Source organism: Oxyura jamaicensis, chromosome 9, assembly GCF_011077185.1.
Source record: "Oxyura jamaicensis isolate SHBP4307 breed ruddy duck chromosome 9, BPBGC_Ojam_1.0, whole genome shotgun sequence".
Lineage (NCBI taxonomy): Eukaryota > Metazoa > Chordata > Aves > Anseriformes > Anatidae > Oxyura > Oxyura jamaicensis.
Window position 1 is genome coordinate 6,841,127 of NC_048901.1, and position 17,269 is coordinate 6,858,395.

Consider the following 17,269-nt stretch of genomic DNA (forward strand, 5'->3'; position numbering starts at 1 on the left):
AGTCTATATAGTCTATATTGTCTATGTAGTCTATATTGTCTATATAGTACTGCACAGAAACGGAAGAAATATTTTAAAGTTACTTTCTTAGAATTTTCTCATTATTTTATAAAATCCATTAATGTCATATCTTCAGTTATTCTGAGAAGTGCTAAGACTAAAACCAAGTTCACTACATCCGGATAAGGAGATTTCATATCTTCTCTCCCTGACAGCATGGAGATATGCAGTATATGGGAATGATATGTTGCCAAATTCAGTAGAGTGGGGATGAATGTAGAACATATATCCTAATGTCCAGTAGTCAGCCATAGATAGTGTTGGTATGAATATTAGTGCACACAGAGTATTCACCCTAAAACCAAAAATATCACTCTAATTCTGGCTTTTGTCAGGTACATGATGGTTGTAACTCCTTCTGTTCTTGCCTAATGATAGATATAAGATGTGCTCCTCACAACTCAGATTAGCTCCCCTACAGAAAGTAAATTATGAACAAGTGGTCCACAGCTACACTCATTTATGTGTTAAAATTATTATTTTTTTTTTTTTTTGGGGGGGGCCCCCCCGCCCGGGGCCACGGGAGGGGCAAAGAAACCAGAAATGGAAAACACTGTGGTACAAGATCTAATAGAACAGCACAGTACTTTAGAGCTCTGTATTTTTTTTTTACAGCTTAACTGTCAGGCACTTTTTATAAACATGTAATCAGGTATTCAGAGCCTTTACTTAGCCTGTGAAAGATAGCATTTAGCAGAAAGTATGCTTGCCAGAGTAAAAACAGAATCTGTGTATTCTTGTTAATGCTTTGGCAGGTAAGAATATGGTGAACAAACCCAAACTGAATTAAAAAATCCCATACTAGTATGAAATCTTAAACTCCCTCCAGTGTCCAAGGGAAGATCCCAACTTTCTGCAGGAGTGTAGAATGTTATTCCAAAAATGTTTTGGAACTGTATCCTATACATTTAAAAAAATACAATGATGATGTGAAAACATTCATATTCGGTAACTGAATTTCTTAGACAATAGTTCAAAATGTGTTCCTTTAAAATGAGGTTATTTTGAAGTGATAGTAATATCAAACTTAAAAGCTCCACATTTAGATTTTGAACACAAAGACAAATTTTAATTCTGAATAACACGCCACAGTGCATTGCTTAATACACAGATGTTATCAATGGAAAATCACTGAACTTGATTTTATCCAAACAGAAAAACTTCAATAAACTTATTTAAAAAAAAATAAAATGAAATAAAATTACTTGCACAGGTGTGGTGGTTTTACAAGTAAAAGCATAATTCTCTCAAGGAATTCCTTTTGCATTCATTTTAATATATATATATATAGTGATATTTATTCTGAATATGTTTTGCAGCTCAAATTGAGTTTTTCATACATTATTTTTTATTATTGTTGGATGACAAGGTGAAAAAATGCTTCCTAAAATGCTCTGAGGCAAAATACTAATAGCTCCTTGACTTTAAAATGTTTCAAGTGTAATTTAATCATTAAAACTGCCCACCTTTACTGTCAAAGTGACTACAAATCACTGGGTTATTGAAAGGCAGAGCTAAACCATCAGTCATATAAAAATATGAATTTTAATGCCTGTTGCTTAGCATCTGAACTCTCTTTATTTCCAACTGATAAATTAAGAAATGAGCATGGGATTTATAAACTGGATCCTCGATTATAGAGAGAATTTTGCATTTTATATGTCACTGAAGAATATATGTCTCTGATCATTCAATTCTGCACTCTCTACAATCATAAGATGATTCAATGATAGAAAAAAAAATGCAGGGTTTTCTTCCTTCTCAAAGAATTTATTTATCCAACCATTAGGTACAATAAGGTCATTTCTGGAAGAAAACTTATTTCCAGAAATAATTTAACCTGCTTTCATAAGATAACCTGTTCTCTCTACAGTAAGGATGGCAATAAATACCAAATACCAAAACGTAAACTTGTCCTGATCCAATTCTATTGTAAAGGTCACTTTCATTTATAACCTCTTTATCAAACTCCTATTAACAGTTTCTACCCTGCCCGTACTTCTCTGTGAAGATATGGTAACCTTGGAGAAAAAAATATTCTTTCATCAATGAGAACTCATCCCTCCCCCATTTATATAAGCTTTCTACATTCTGTTTTCTCAAGTGCTTAATATTCTATTCCTTCACAGATATGCTAAGTTCAAACTTGAAGTTCAGCAGTATTGTTAGACACTGCATCAGCCCACCAGCTCACATGTGCCTACAGCTACTACAATGGAACTGTCAAATCTGCAGAAATGGTTTTGACTATTCTGTTTTCCACCAGATTAGGCCTACATGTGGTACCACCACTGAACTGAAATTTGACTAGTTTGGGGAAACATCCAGTTTATTCTGGAGAAAAAGAGAGAAATTCAAAATTCTCTTTTCTACTCCTTAAGTGTTAGCAGATCAAAGTAGGTTAGTGCTATGTTAGTAGGGAGCTGCTCTGAATGATTATGCCATTTGCAGAACAGGTCTGTAACATGAATAAAACTATGTTCTTTTTGCTGCCATCACAAGTTCTTAGAAGTGGCAGAAGTACTTTAGCTATTACGTATTTATTTTTATTTAAAATGCTAACATTTTACTTACATGCCAGCATACAGCTGCCAAATGGGTTTTCTCCTGTTTTTCTAGGATCCCAATCAGTTGGATACAGAGATACAAGATTAAACTATGCAAGGTTAGTTTTTCAGGTTGAAAATATTTTATGAGAATTCTACTACTCTAATTCATCTTTACCTCACTTTCCCAATCTCCACAGGTAGTTGGTAATCATCACTGCAAACTACTTTCCCCTGGGATGGGCTCTCCATTTTAACAATTTCGGAACACTGGCTGAAAACTTTGATTTGCAAATTTTTTTCTTAAAGGTTAGTGTATTGATCTAATTATGTTTGAAACACTGTTGTGTGGGTATCAAAACAAACATAAGCCAGACAGCTGAGCATCCCAAAGCAAAAGTCACACATTTAAATGGGGGGAAAAAAATGCACATTTGCTATTGCAGAACAGATAGAAGCCATGAAAGATGTATTTTGGAGAAGAGGAGAATCTATGTTCCACACCTTCAGTGCTTCAGGTGAGGACTTTAAGAAAATGGGATTTTAGAGGAGGAGACAGAGGAGATTTCAAAAAGCAAAAGTATTTGACTTAATATATGTACATTGTTTTGCCACATGGATAACCCTTAAAGTCATAAAAATACAGCAGTACCTTCAAGTGTTTAATCTACCATTCAATATGAATTTCTATCTTTTAGACCAAGTTATCAAAAAGCAGGAAAAGGCAATAAAATAATTAGGAAGCCTTTCTCCATCAGGATGTCTCTTCTCTGAAATTCATGTGCTTCTTAAATATTTTTCCTTGCATGCTAGCCCGTAATGTGTCTTTACTTTTGTTTGCTTTTGTTCTGGCACAGTACTTAGCAGCAGAGCAGAAAGCAGAGTGAGGAAGACTAAAACACGAGACAGAGTACACAAGAAGAATAGAGCACCAGTTAGATATCAACAATCCTTTGATTTTCATTGCTATAATCAAAAATGAACCAGCTGAGATAAATCTGTGTATTGCATGCTTAGAGGTCACAATTGGCTCTTAATCTGGAAAAATATTATTGTTATATTGACTGAAAGCCATGTACATACCGCATAGTTTCTGCAGAGATTTTTCTGAGTACGTTTCACGATCACAGCCCTTCCCAATGTAATTGGTCTGCAATTCAATGGTTGCATGTATCGAGGAAACTGGTCCATCACATGTTTCTAGATGAATGCTGGGAAACAAAGGTATGCTGCCAGAACCAGGCTTGTACTCAATACGTTTGTTCCAGTCTGGAAAAAACACAAGAGATCCCAGAGTGATTAAAAATGTGAAAAGAATACAATTTTAAATTACATATTGCTCTCAAAGTCCCTGGCTAAGATAAAAATCAATTTTTTTTGAACTTGGCATCAGCAAGTTACTGTTCTAAAAAATTGTTTTTGCCCCTCTTTCTAGAAGAGCATCAAGGTCAATTAAGTAATATCGCTTAGTTACGCAAACACAGGCTACATATCCTGACATAGCTGCTAACAGGTGTCAGTCTGGGTCTCCAACGTCCGTGTCCCTGTGACAGCCTGCAAGCTTGTTTGTCCATGTCCTCATGACAGCCTACAAGCTAGGTCCACTGAGAGAAAGCTGTTGGCTCCACTAGTTTGGTAAAATTTAATAGTTTTTTCATAAAGAATAAATATCTCCAAGGACCTGGCTATATGCATAGGTCCTATGGGACTGTGTCCAAAAGCTAATATAACACATCTGTAGTGCCACCTCTTGTCTTCAGATATCTTCTTAATTTTGTAAAATATATGTGACTGCAAGCTACAGATGAAAAGACTACCCACGCTTTCAGCCAGCTCTGGTTAATCTGTGTTTATGCAGATGTCTTACAGCCCACAACATTCAAGCAACCACCTGCCCTAGGCAGCTGCCTGGACATGGCATGCATGACACTATGTTTCTCAACAGAAGCACTTAATTTTTAAATCCAACTAATTACAACCAGCTTCAGTGAAAACCCAAACAAATATCATCAGTTAAAACCATGAATTTCAGGTATCTTTCCTGTTCATGTTTTAGCTAGCTGTAGCCAACTTGCTATGAAATATAAATAAGAATGCTACATTAATACAGAGATATAAATAGCTAATTATTTTGAAGTCACAAAACTATATTCAGCTCTGTTACCTATGTGTACTTCGGTGTTAAAGTTTCTCTCTCTTTTTTTTTTTTTTTTTTGGTAAAAGAGGACTTCATAAATGGAAAAATTCTAGGTCCTGGCAGTCAAAGAAATCTCTTAAAGCAAATGTACAGAAACATTCTTTCTAAATACCACTGGAAGAAAAACTAATCCTATAGATATATCTAGTAGGTGAAGGAGTTAACTGACTTCATTTTCAGGAAGTTTGAAAAAGGGTGCTATCTAAATACCCCATCATCTTAAACTGGATTAAAAATTCACAAAAACATCTGAGAGTCCAGGCAAATGTTTTAAAATGCAGACCAATCTTTAGTCCAGAGTCCAGACAAAGAGGATGGGATGCTGACAGTCTGAATCTCAGAACTCGGACTCTCAGATTTTCTTTGTGATTTGTAATTCAAATGGTAATGACATAGCATTTTGTTCCCATGTGGAAGCTGAGACTTCATGGAGTATTACACCTAATTTTATTAAAATGTTTAGGTCATGTAAATCATTGACTAAAAGATAGGTGTGACTACTTCACTGCCTGTGCATACATCAGCTGAGTTACTATTTTAGTAGCAATTTTCAGGTAATAATATTCCATATAAAATTAGATTTGATGTGCAGTATTGTATACATTTGTCTGTAATTGTCAAATTAAATGGTTCCCATAAAATTTCAAGTAACATATAAGGTACATCATTATAATAACTAATTTCTTTCTCCTATCCATTCCAGAAACTCGAGGTTAACACCTTTCCAATCAAACAAGAGTAGATTTTTTTTCCAAATACATAAGATAAAAATAATTTGTGTTTTGAACAAATGCTAATGATATATGAATTATTGCTCCTACTCTCTTATTCACTATGTTAAAGCATTATAATCCTCTACCCAGGAAAAAAAAAAAGTAGTGTTTTATATGTACCTGAAACATTTCTGACTAGCTCAGCAGCTTTCAGGTTTTCAGCCACTTTCTTGCTTCTTGCAAATTAACTGACACTCAAGCAAAATATTCATTACTGTATGTGAGATATAACTGAATTATTAGCTGTAACATATCTATTTGAAAATGCACATAACTGCAGTTTTATGAAGAATGTCTTATATAAAATATGCTATATAAAATGCCACTACTGATACGGAAGAGTAACAGTAGACCTCTGTTTCTGCCACATGAATTCTTGGACTAGAAGAGGTGTTTCATTTCACAGTATTACCTTTCTACTTGGCAAAAGTGGTAATTTGTACCGAGAGATCATAAACCCTGAACATTCTAAATCACCTATGTTTTTCTCAGCTTCAAATTGTAAAACATTAGCTACACTTGAACTAATATCATTGTACATTGGTCCCCTGCAGCATTAGAGACTAATCCTCATCCTAAATCCCACTTGCACTCCTTTCACTGGAGGAAAGGGGCTTCAGTGTGGATTTAGGAAGTCAGCCAAGGATTCCTCCTCCATGCAGAAGGCATTCCCAGGCAGGCACAGAGTTACAGTAGAATATAATATTTGCAATAAGCTGTACAGTCCATAAGGTAGTTATAGCTGTGCTACAAAAAAGTGCCTTATTTATACAGAACCTGTCCCCATAGCATTTCAGCATCACATAGACGTTGAAGCTGAGGCCAGCACTCTATATCTCAGCATTAGTGAAGTCAGTAAGAAGCTGACAAATGAGTATTCAGAGGTGGGTAAAGGATGATGTGAGGAGCAATACTGGTTCTATGTTGGAGTGAAACTTGCAGAGACTGGACCACATCTCTCCCAACATGTCAACCCAAATCTGACGGGCTCCTACAGAACTTCACATTCAGGGAATGTTGACAGTCCACCTAATATTTTTATCTGCAGACATTTGTTGTGAGACAGTAATATGTGATCTAAAGATATGCTACTCATGGTATCTTTGTGCAGAGATTCTGAAAATGAGTGTATTCTTCAGGATAATTTTTTTTTTGACTACATGGTACCAGCACTTTTCCTTTAAGTAATTCACAGAAACTAGCACTAAGATGCTGTGGAAGCTCTTAGAGCCTTATTAAGATCATATAAGCACTGTAAGGCTTTATTTTTTATTTATTTATTTTTAGGCTTTGCTTTTTACAGCAATCTAAATATGCTGACTTGGATTTTATTTGCGATAGCATTAGTGGGTTCTCAAAACATAGCATAGTCAGGCACCTACTATGAAGAAGAGAAAGGATTCATTGAAGTATAACCTAAACCTTGGTTTGCCATTAATAACAGTTTATACATTCAGGGACTTGATCCATTGGCATAAAACACAGGGCTGTTTCTCAAACTCCTGACATCTGGCACAGATTTTTCTAAAATAAAATTATCACTACCTAGTCAAGATATCAACATATTAAATGTTGTTTCTTTTAAATAATTGAATCAAATACACAGCACACATCAGTTAACCAATAACACTCCTCCCTCGCATCTGAGCATGTGGTACCAGATCTGCTATTGTTCTGCTATGCACATTTCAACTGATGTATTGCAGGCTTCCTTAAGGAATAATGTAAATGTATAGCTTTTGTGGGGTCATAAATCAGAAGCACAATGCATTGTTCTTCCTTTTCCAGTTTCAAACTGCTAGGCAATGCTTTGTACTTGATTTTCCATTTCAAAGTAAAGATAAGGATTTTTTTTTTCTTTCTTTTTAGCAAAACAAACATGGATAACAGTTCCCATGTAGTTTCCCTTGGATGGCATTTTCTCTGTATTTATATATACACATATACGTGCATATGCATATATACACATATGAAACGTGCCAATTAAAAAAAAAATCCAAGGATTTTCTTTTCCTATTTGGAAAAAAAATAAAGACACACAAAGCAATCATCTTATCTGTCCTACTTCCGGATTAACCCTCCTCAAAACTTCTGAAAGAGGAATTTTTTTACTTGTAAAACAGGAAATTTCAGCCTTGTAAAAGATTTTTCAAGAAATTCTGAATGCTGTTTCCCGGCACAGATTACAGGTGAACAAAATTGTGTTAACGTTGAACATTATCATTTTAATTGTAAACATATCGTTAGCTTTAAAACAGATCAACTGCTATGTTTTGTCATTGCAGAAGAAAATTTAGAAAAAAGACCGATTGTGAATACATGCTTGTCCCTTTCTTAAATAACTTCCTTTCTGTGAAGATCCTGAACTACTGAACTAACCAGGTCTGTTCAGGCTAAGCAGTTTCCCATTCATGAAATCAATCATTATATGTAATATGAGTGAATTTGGTAGGTTGTCATCTAGTTAATTAGCCAGAAATCAGCTAGTAAACATCAGCAGAATACTATTTCCAGGATCCATCAATGTCACAGTGTTTTCATTCCCTGAAAACCATTTGCTAAATTTTAAAGGGCCAGACAGTCAGACAGACAGACAGAACTGCTTTCTCTCTTGGGAATAAAGTAGACAGCTTTGCAAGGGCTGCCACAGCTCCTGTAACTGCTTCCACACATATTGTGCTAGGAAAGTCTGGCAGAAATTATGCCAAATGAAAGCAAGATTTAATTATCAGCTAGGACCATGCTTCACATGCTAGAAAAGTGACAAAACTACCTTGAAGAAGCTCTAGGAAAATCTGGTAGAAAAAGACATGTTTAGAAGGCACTGAATTTTTGATTAATGGTATTTTCTACTGTTGTTATAAATGTGCATATAATATACATATGTACATATATAAGAATAAATATATATGAGTAAGTATATACATACACTGGCATACATATGTATGAACACATAAAACCAAGACTGCAAAATAAACTTTAAAGTTCTGTTACTCATCCAGCACCATTAGTGCTGTCAGAATAATAATAATAATAAAAAACTAATAAACAAATCTAGGTTTTACAGCTAATATACAAGCTAGCAACATATAAATGACCAGACCACTAAATCTGATGCCACATACAAATTTATGGATGTTAAATATGATGAGTGACCTGTTAGAGAAATGATAATCAGAAAGTCTGACCTAGTTAAAGCATCTCCATAGCTAAAGTAAGACTGAAACTAACTTCCATGGTGCTAAGGCACCACTGTTTGCTAAGAGATTTGAGTACAGAACTCATATACGTAAGTAAACAACTATATATGCCCTATCTTTCTGCAACATGCTGATTTTTATTTTTTATTTTTAAACAAAGCGAAAGAGACAGAACTTTGAACTACTGCAGCAGTAAAATTTGTTCTTGCAGGAATCAGTAAACCACAGTGTAATAACTGTTGTGTCTGAACTGGAGATACATGGAGATACTGTTGAGTGATAAAATAAAAAATCCTGATGGTGGGGACTTAACATAGCCAAATAATCATATGAGAAAGTAAACACAGGAAAAACAGCAAAGGTTAAACTATTATTTGGTGTGAGATCGCATTTGAATAATAATAGGTATCTGCTGCAACAACCCAGTTGTTGGGGTCCAAAGTCTACTAATAAGCCCTAATGAATCATAGAATATCCCGAGTTGGAGGGAACCCACAAGGATCATCAGGTCCAACTCCTGGCACCACACAGGTCTACCCAAAATTTTAGACCATGTGACTAAGTGCACAGTCCAATCTCTTAAATTCAGACAGGCTTGGTGCAGTGACTACTTCACTGGGGAGCCTGCTCCAGCGCGCAACCACCCTCTCGATGAAGAACCTCTTCCTGATGTCCAGTCTAAACATCTCCTGCCTCAGCTTAACCCTGTTCCCGCGGATCCTATCAGTGATGTTTATGGAGAATAGGTCAGCGCCTGCCTCTCCACTCCCCCTCGCGAGGAAGTTGTAGACCATGATGAGGTCTCCCCTCAGCCTCCTCTTCTCTAGGCTGAACAGGCCAAGTGACCTCTGCCGCTCCTCATACGTCTTCCCCTCCAGGCCCTTCACCATCTTCGTCACTCTCCTCTGGACACTCTCCAACAGTTTCATGTCCATTTTGTGCTGTGGTGCCCAGAACTGCGCACAGTACTCGAGGTGAGGCCGCACCAGTGCAGAGTAGAGCAGGACAATCACTTCCCTCGACCAACTAGCAATGCCATGCTTGATGCACCCCAGGATACGGTTGGCCCTCCTGGCTGCCAGGGTACACTGCTGGCTCATATTCAGCTTGCTTGTCAACCACAACCCCCAGATCCCTCTCTGCGGGGCTGCTCTCCAGCATCTCATCGCCCAGTCTGTATGCGTAGCCAGGGTTGCCCCGTCCCAGGTGCAGGACCCGGCACTTACTTTTGTTAAACTTCATGTGCTTGGTGATCGCCCAGCTCTCCAACCTGTCCAGATCTCTCTGCAAGGCCTTTCCACCCTCATCCGAGTCCACAACTCCTCCAAGTTTGGTGTCATTGGCAAATTTGTTCAAAACACCTTCTAGTCCTACATCCAAATCGTTTATAAAAACATTGAAGAGAACTGCCCCTAAAATGGAGCCTTGAGGGACCACACTAGTGACCATCCACCAGCCTGATGTGGCCCTGTTTACCACAACCCTTTGGGTCCTTCCCATCAGCCAATTGCTCACCCATCGGATGATGTTTTTGTTAAGCGGTATGCTGGACATTTTGTCCAGTAGGATCCTATGGGAAACCATGTCAAAAGCCTTGCTGAAGTCCAAAAAGATCACATCAGCTGGTTTCCCGTGGTCGACTACACGGGTGATCTTATCATAAAAGGCAATCAGATTTGTTAGGCAGGACCTACCCCTCCTGAACCCATGTTGGCTGGGACCAATGACTGCATTGTCCCCCAGGTGCGCTTCAAAAACTTCTAGGATCATCTTCTCCATAATTTTACCAGGCACTGACGTGAGACTGACAGGCCTGTAGTTGCCAGGGTCTTCTTTCTTGCCCTTCTTGAAAATTGGCACAACATTTGCCAGCTTCCAGTCTACCGGGACCTCTTCAGATTCCCAAGATCATTGAAAAATAATTGAGAGAGGTCCCGCAATGACGTCAGCCAGCTCTTTAAGCACCCTGAGATGAATCCCATCCAGAACCATGGACTTGTATGGATCCAGGTGGAGCAGCAAATCCCCCACACGTTCAGGGTCAGTTGGGAGTTTGTCATTCCCACCGTCACGGTCCTCCAGCTCAGGGCACTCTGGGTCCCAAAGCCCATCATCAGCATTGAAGACAGAGGTGAAGGCATTAAATGTCTCTGCTTTGCCTGTGTCTGTCTGTGAGAAGACCTTCCCCATCAAGCAGCAGACCTATGTTTTCTTCGGTTCTCCTTTTTCTGTTCACATATTAAAAAAAAAAAAAACATTTTTTTATTGTCTCCCACAGACATGGCCAGCTTCAACTCTAGTTGGGCCTCCATAAGACTCACCTGGGGTTTCCACTAACACCCATGGGCTCTGGAGCTTAAACAGACTTAAGGTAAGCCCCGAGCCTTCAGTCCTAGCCCAGACATACCCATAACCTGGCCAAGGATGTCCTTCATCCAGCTGTTGGCCCATGGGCTGACTTCCTGACTTGGCCTCAGCCTGACCTCATGGCTGTGGATGTGCACAGTGATCAGAGATCTGATCCTAATCCTGACCTATGGATTGACTTCCTGGGACTTGCCTCCTCAACATGAACTTGCCTGAGGATCTGCGCTCTTGGTTGAACCTGGCTTCCACCTCTGGGTCTGTGCTGTTCACCTCACCTGGCTGATGTGGGGCTGGCCCTAGCTGGTGAAGGCTCTGCTGGCTCTGTTACTACCATTAGCTCCTGGTTTGCCTTTCCTTAGGGAGTAACCCTCCTCCGGATGCTCCTTGACACCAGGTTTAGATGTGGTTAGAGACTTCTAATGTTTTCAGAAGGACAAGCTACCAGAAATTGATGTAATTATGGCAAGAGGCTGCTTCCTAGCCTTGGAGAACAAAGGCTGTAACTAGAATTTGGATCTTCATATTCCAAGGACCTTCGCTACTGAACAGCATGCAAGATTGTTCTCTTATGTTCTCAAATTCCAGAAGACAGACTGAAAGACTACATGGACTAGTCACTGAAATCAAATGAACTGGGGATGTAAAAACGTGTGTGGCACGTTTATTAAGACCATGATGCAAAGACTATTTAGAAGTAGTAACATGAAGAGGAAATAAAACATAGGGAAAAGCCTCAAACCTAGAAACCTAGCTGAGTATTTTCTAGTGCTTTCTCTCCTGAGTAGAGAAAACACAACAATGGACATATCAGCAACATCTTAGAAGTAAGAAATCTCTACATGAAATGAGAATCGCCACAGTGAAGCTCATGGAGAACTTGCAATGAGAAGTGTCCCTCTGTTCCTTCTCCCCATCCCCAATAAAGAAGCACAACTTTTTTTTTAGAGTCATCAGTGTAGAAAAGTGAACAAAGGAAGTGAACTTCCAAAGAGATATATGGACATAAGAATCTAGAAATATGTCTAAAATGAATGGTTTCTGTTGTATCTTAAGATGGAGAAGGCAGGCCTTAGTATTTCAATTGCAATATGCACAAATTCTATAGAGAGCAACAGTGGGTTACTCTAGAAAAAGTAGAGCTTGTGGTACACAGGGAAGTAACTAGTAAGGATTCTTGTGAATCCTCCATGGGATTATTTCTATTCCCGATCTTCACACAAAACCAAGACTATTAATTACTTTTGTTAATGATGAAACTGGAAGGTAATCTTACACTGGAAGTCAATACAGAAACAAGATATCCAAAGCACAGAATAAGACCTTGAGAACTGGTGTTATAGAAATAGTTATATCCACTTTGTGGTTATAACACAAAGTGCCAGTTCATTCTCAGGAACTTCTTCAGTGAACTGGTGTCACCACTAAAGAATGAGACATGGGAAAAGAGCTGATTCCACAAAGTTAACAGCATGCCCATAAAACACCAGTCTGATATAGCCAGGCAAAATAAATAAATAAATAAATAAATAAATTCTGATTATATATCACAATGCCTTTCTAGGAAAAGGCCATGGTAAAATAAACATGAAAACCCCTATCTGGAACGTTCATGAAAGATGTATTTAGCTGTAATCTGTATAGAGAATTAGCTGAGAAAAGCTGTTTCTGTCTTCAAAGTGAGATTGAAATACACATGATGGCTTTCTCTTAAGTATGTCTGGTAAGCAAACAGAGCATGAACAATGATGATAGAAGTACTGTAAATGAGTATAAACTTATGGAAATTCTGAGCCCGCAAACTAGAGGTACTAACCAATTCAATTAATTTTTAAGTGCCAGAAATAGGTAAGACTGAGTATTCCACTACATAGAGTGATTCAAGTTAACAGCTCAATATGCGCATTTCATTCTGATTACCCAGGTTTAAGGACATATGGCTAATGCATGCACAGCAGCTACAAGACTAGAGTGGCATCAAGCAGTAACTTTTATTCAAAAAAAAAAAAAAGGCAAATATCTAATAAATATTAAGACAGCAAAAGCATTGCATTTTAAACTGCTAGGTATGTGCACAACAAGAATGGAAGTAAATTTACATTTACTACAGAAAATATTTGGGTCTTTGAAATTGTTCCTAAGGACTAGGAATATTATTCTCGTGTGTGGTTTCTGTACTTGACCAAACCCCTCCCTATCCCTCACAATAACCAATTGCGTTAGTAATCATCTTTACCCTTGTTAAGAGCAAATGCAGAGGCAGTTTTGCTTTTTCTCTGTAATTGGGTTTTACTAGAAAGCCTATGTGAATACCATTTTAAAAATCACTCAGTGCCTTCTGCAAGTATTCTATGAAGTATGTGGATTCACAAGTGATCTAAGATCGCTCCACTACTAAAAGAGAAGCAGCCCTTCTCTGAACAAAGAAGACTATATTTCAGCAGGAGAAGCAAGCTGTGAACTTTTTGTGGTCTCTGACTAGTCAACATGAAAGAGGTGGTAGGAATGTGCCTTTTGGTGGTGGCAAAGCCCTACATCACTTTAATGAGTCCTACATGCCTTAAAAAGGAATGGGCAATATATTTATAAAAACATCTAACAAGAGTAGTTAATGTGTCAATTTATTAGGTAGATAGAAATTTTCAGCTTCCTTAGAACACCAATATCATTTTGGAATAGTCTGCTCAGAATGGCCCGATGTGAGTTTGGGTCAGGTTTATTTCTAAAAGAGCTGGTAATTTACCAAAAATGCCTGTGTGAGAATGGTTGTTGATGGTAGATTATTGTTCATTTTCAAAGACTAGGGAAGTAGATGCTAGACTGTTGCAGTTTAATCTGGCTGGCAGCTAAGCACCACACAGCCCTTTGCTCACCCTCCTCCCTCTTTCTCTGGGATGGGGGAGAGAATCAGAAAAAAATGAAAGCCTGTGGGTTGAGATAAAGACAGTTTATTAGGACAGAAAACAAAGGAAAATAATAATGATAATAGTACTACTACTAATAAATAGTGTGTACAAAACAAGTGATGCACAATGCAATTGCTCACCACCTGCTAACCGATGCCCAGCCTATTCCCAAGTAGCCAGTCCCCCCACCCTGGCCAGCCCTCCCATATTAGTTGTTCAGCATGACACCTTGAATCCAATTAGAATTGTTCTCTGTCAAAGGGAAAATTGTTTAAAAGATGGCACCTAGGCCTACTGAGTCTTATTTGCTCTGCTATACGTTCTTGTCATATGGACTTGTCCTCTAGAAACAGGAATCATTTTTTATGTTGTTCTGCGTACACCAAGTCTTCGCTGTCTCACCCTTCTGCAGTGGAGGTTATTTGAAGGGCATCTTTGATGGCACTAAAACTTCGAACATATCATTTATTAGACCATCTCTATTCATGATATTCATGCAAAGAATTGCACAGTGTTTCAGATTACTAAAGCCAATAACTTTTAAGAACTGCCACTGTTATAGAAGTGAATTTCCAAGTATTTATTTGCTCAAGCTAACACTGAAGAACAAGAAAAAAATCATATTTTGTCAAGTTTTATATTATAGCCAAAGGCTCAGAATATTTCTCTTCTGTCAAGCAAAACACTATTGTACCTTTCCTAGTCATCCAGTCTTCAAATATATCATTATTGCAAAGATGATGCTAGCTGCCTCTTTGTGGAGAAGTCAGAAAGTGACAGACACAGGGAAGTAAGAACACTGCAAGTGTAAGTACTCTCTAAGTACTGGAAATACTAGAGGTTTTGTTTGTTTGTTTTGTTTTTTTCTAGTGACAGGTAATTTTTACAGATATTGGTTCAAAGTGAAAAACACCACCACCTGTGCAACTATCTTCACCTTTAAAAATAAGTAGGCATAAAAAGTTCTCTAAAAGCAATGTACAAATTTCTGGAAGTATTATGTTGCATCTTTCAAATTATAATTAATGATGTGATGATTAAGAACTATGTCATATACCCAACTGTTTACTTAAGGACCTTATACCCTGAGTAGGCAAGTACCGTCCACTTGCACTGTGTAATTCAACATGGAGACATGCCAGGGAAATGAAGCAGGCATCTTTCTGACAGATAAAAAAGTACAATTCAACAAGCATGGAATAAGCTACAGCCGAACCTATCTGATATTTATGCCCTGCCTATGATAAACTTTAAGACATCATAAAACTTTGCCAGAACAGTAGGAAGAAGGACTGTTTGTGTCAAATTGCCACAGAAATAAAAAGTCTAAATTCAAGCACAATGAAAGCCCAAATTCAATCAGCTTTAGACAAGCTGCTTGAAACTTTATCATGTATTGCATTTTTTTAAGAGATGATGCTCCCTGTTTGCTGTTTTCCCTCAGGTTTTTTTCCTTTTATTTTTTTTTTTTTTTTTTTTTTTTACCTTTTTAACCCAAACAGGATGAGCAGTCTATTTTCCTACCATCCCACATTAAAAATTACAGCCTAGCACCCCGTACATTAAATAGCTGAAAGTTTGTCTAACAAACAGCCAACATACAGCTGACTTCTAGGAAAGTATAATTTTTGTATGCATAAAATAAGAGCTCCATTTCAACTTTAGCATTATAAAACCTTAAATAGCTTGCAAACACTCCAGATAATTGAGGATAAAGCATAACAAAAATGAAAAACCTTATGTGAGTTTGTATTACTTTTATTGGCTACCTGGTACCTATACGTACCTAATGGGACCATCAATAACCATCTATACTATATTTGATACTGGAACTATGAAATAAGTATGACAATAGAGGGCAATATGAATGTATCATTAGTGAGGTCTCCCTGCAAAAATTATCCAGTTAATAAAATAATCAAGTGGAAATAATGTGGAAACTACAAATCAACAACTGCACCCATTCTAATACAAATTCCAACCCAGAATGTGTATTTCATTCATTTGCAATGACTCCATAAAGTAGGAACAGAACATTTCCATAGTGTAAAGATACTGTACTGGTTTTATAGCATAAGTCACAAGTTTTTGAACAATAAGATCAGTTTAAGATATGCAAATAAGTTTTATATATATGTATTTTTTAATAAAAATGCTTTTCAAAATATTTGGGGGGTGTAGGCAGCTAATACATTCATGATAAATTAAAATGTTGTTTTAAATGAAGACTCTGAAAATGAAATTATATTATAGTTTTATGCCAGTGTGAAATCCTCTAGACATAGGGGTGCCTCACTTTACAAAGAAGATGCCTTTTTTTTCTTAGTGTTTGTTCAACAAATTTGCCTTCATGGGTAACAGCCAAACTGAATTTTTCCTTCTCATTTGTTCTCTTTAAAAATTACAATTTTGAAGCTCAGGTTAGTCCCAGATGACATCTGTATCATAAACCCATATATATATATATTCCTACTGAAATTTCTCAATACAAAGACAGTAATCTGGATAAAACATGCCTTTCATACCTACTGCTGGTTGAGCATGCCTTGACTCATGCATTTGTGCATGCATATGGAAGACATTTCCATATTGGAACAATATAATCTGAAATCCTCTGGTCCAGACAGGAAAAGTACCTTGTCATGGTGGCTCCAAAAGGTTTATTTAAAGGAGCAGTAGGAGAAAAGCAAACCAGAAACATTTTTTTAACCTTTCTGTATATTCAGCCTTCTTTGTGTTTGATTTTTGGTTCTGACTAAAGAAACACTGCAAATCTAACCAACTATGGGATTGTTATGCACATTTTTAACAGGCTCAGAATAAAGCAAGCAAAAGAAATAGCAACAGTTTTCTATACCATTGCAATAAGCACCATAGCTTCTTAGTGTGTGTGTGAGGGGGAAAAACGGCAAAGGAAATTTACCAAAAAAGAAAAATAACTTTACAATATATGAACTATTAAACCTTACCTTGCCAGCCCGGTTTGCACACTGGTTTTACATTAACTTGTACTAAGACATCTTCTCTTGCATGTTTTTGCCCACAGTCAAAAGCTGTTACCATTATCTCGTACTGATGCTGTTTATCATAGTTCAGCTTCTCAGTGTTTCTGATGTTACCTATAGAATCAATACAAGACAACATTCAGCAATTCTTGGCGAAGCATGTACAGATTATAAGAGTTGATTAACCATGAATGTTATGTAATCTGAAAGCTCTTTGG

At 37.4% G+C, this 17,269-nt stretch overlaps 1 protein-coding gene across 1 annotated transcript in view; it reads right to left on the bottom strand.

Annotated features, from left to right (window-relative positions):
• CLSTN2 (calsyntenin 2) overlaps positions 1-17,269 on the bottom strand; it is a 339,879-nt gene that overhangs the window by 56,544 nt on the left and 266,066 nt on the right. Inside the window, exons 6-7 of the mRNA XM_035335162.1 lie at positions 17,016-17,165; positions 3,690-3,875 (exon numbers count right to left, since the gene is read on the bottom strand). Of these exons, the coding sequence (XP_035191053.1) occupies positions 3,690-3,875; positions 17,016-17,165 (336 nt within the window). The remainder of the gene's footprint in view (positions 1-3,689; positions 3,876-17,015; positions 17,166-17,269) is intronic.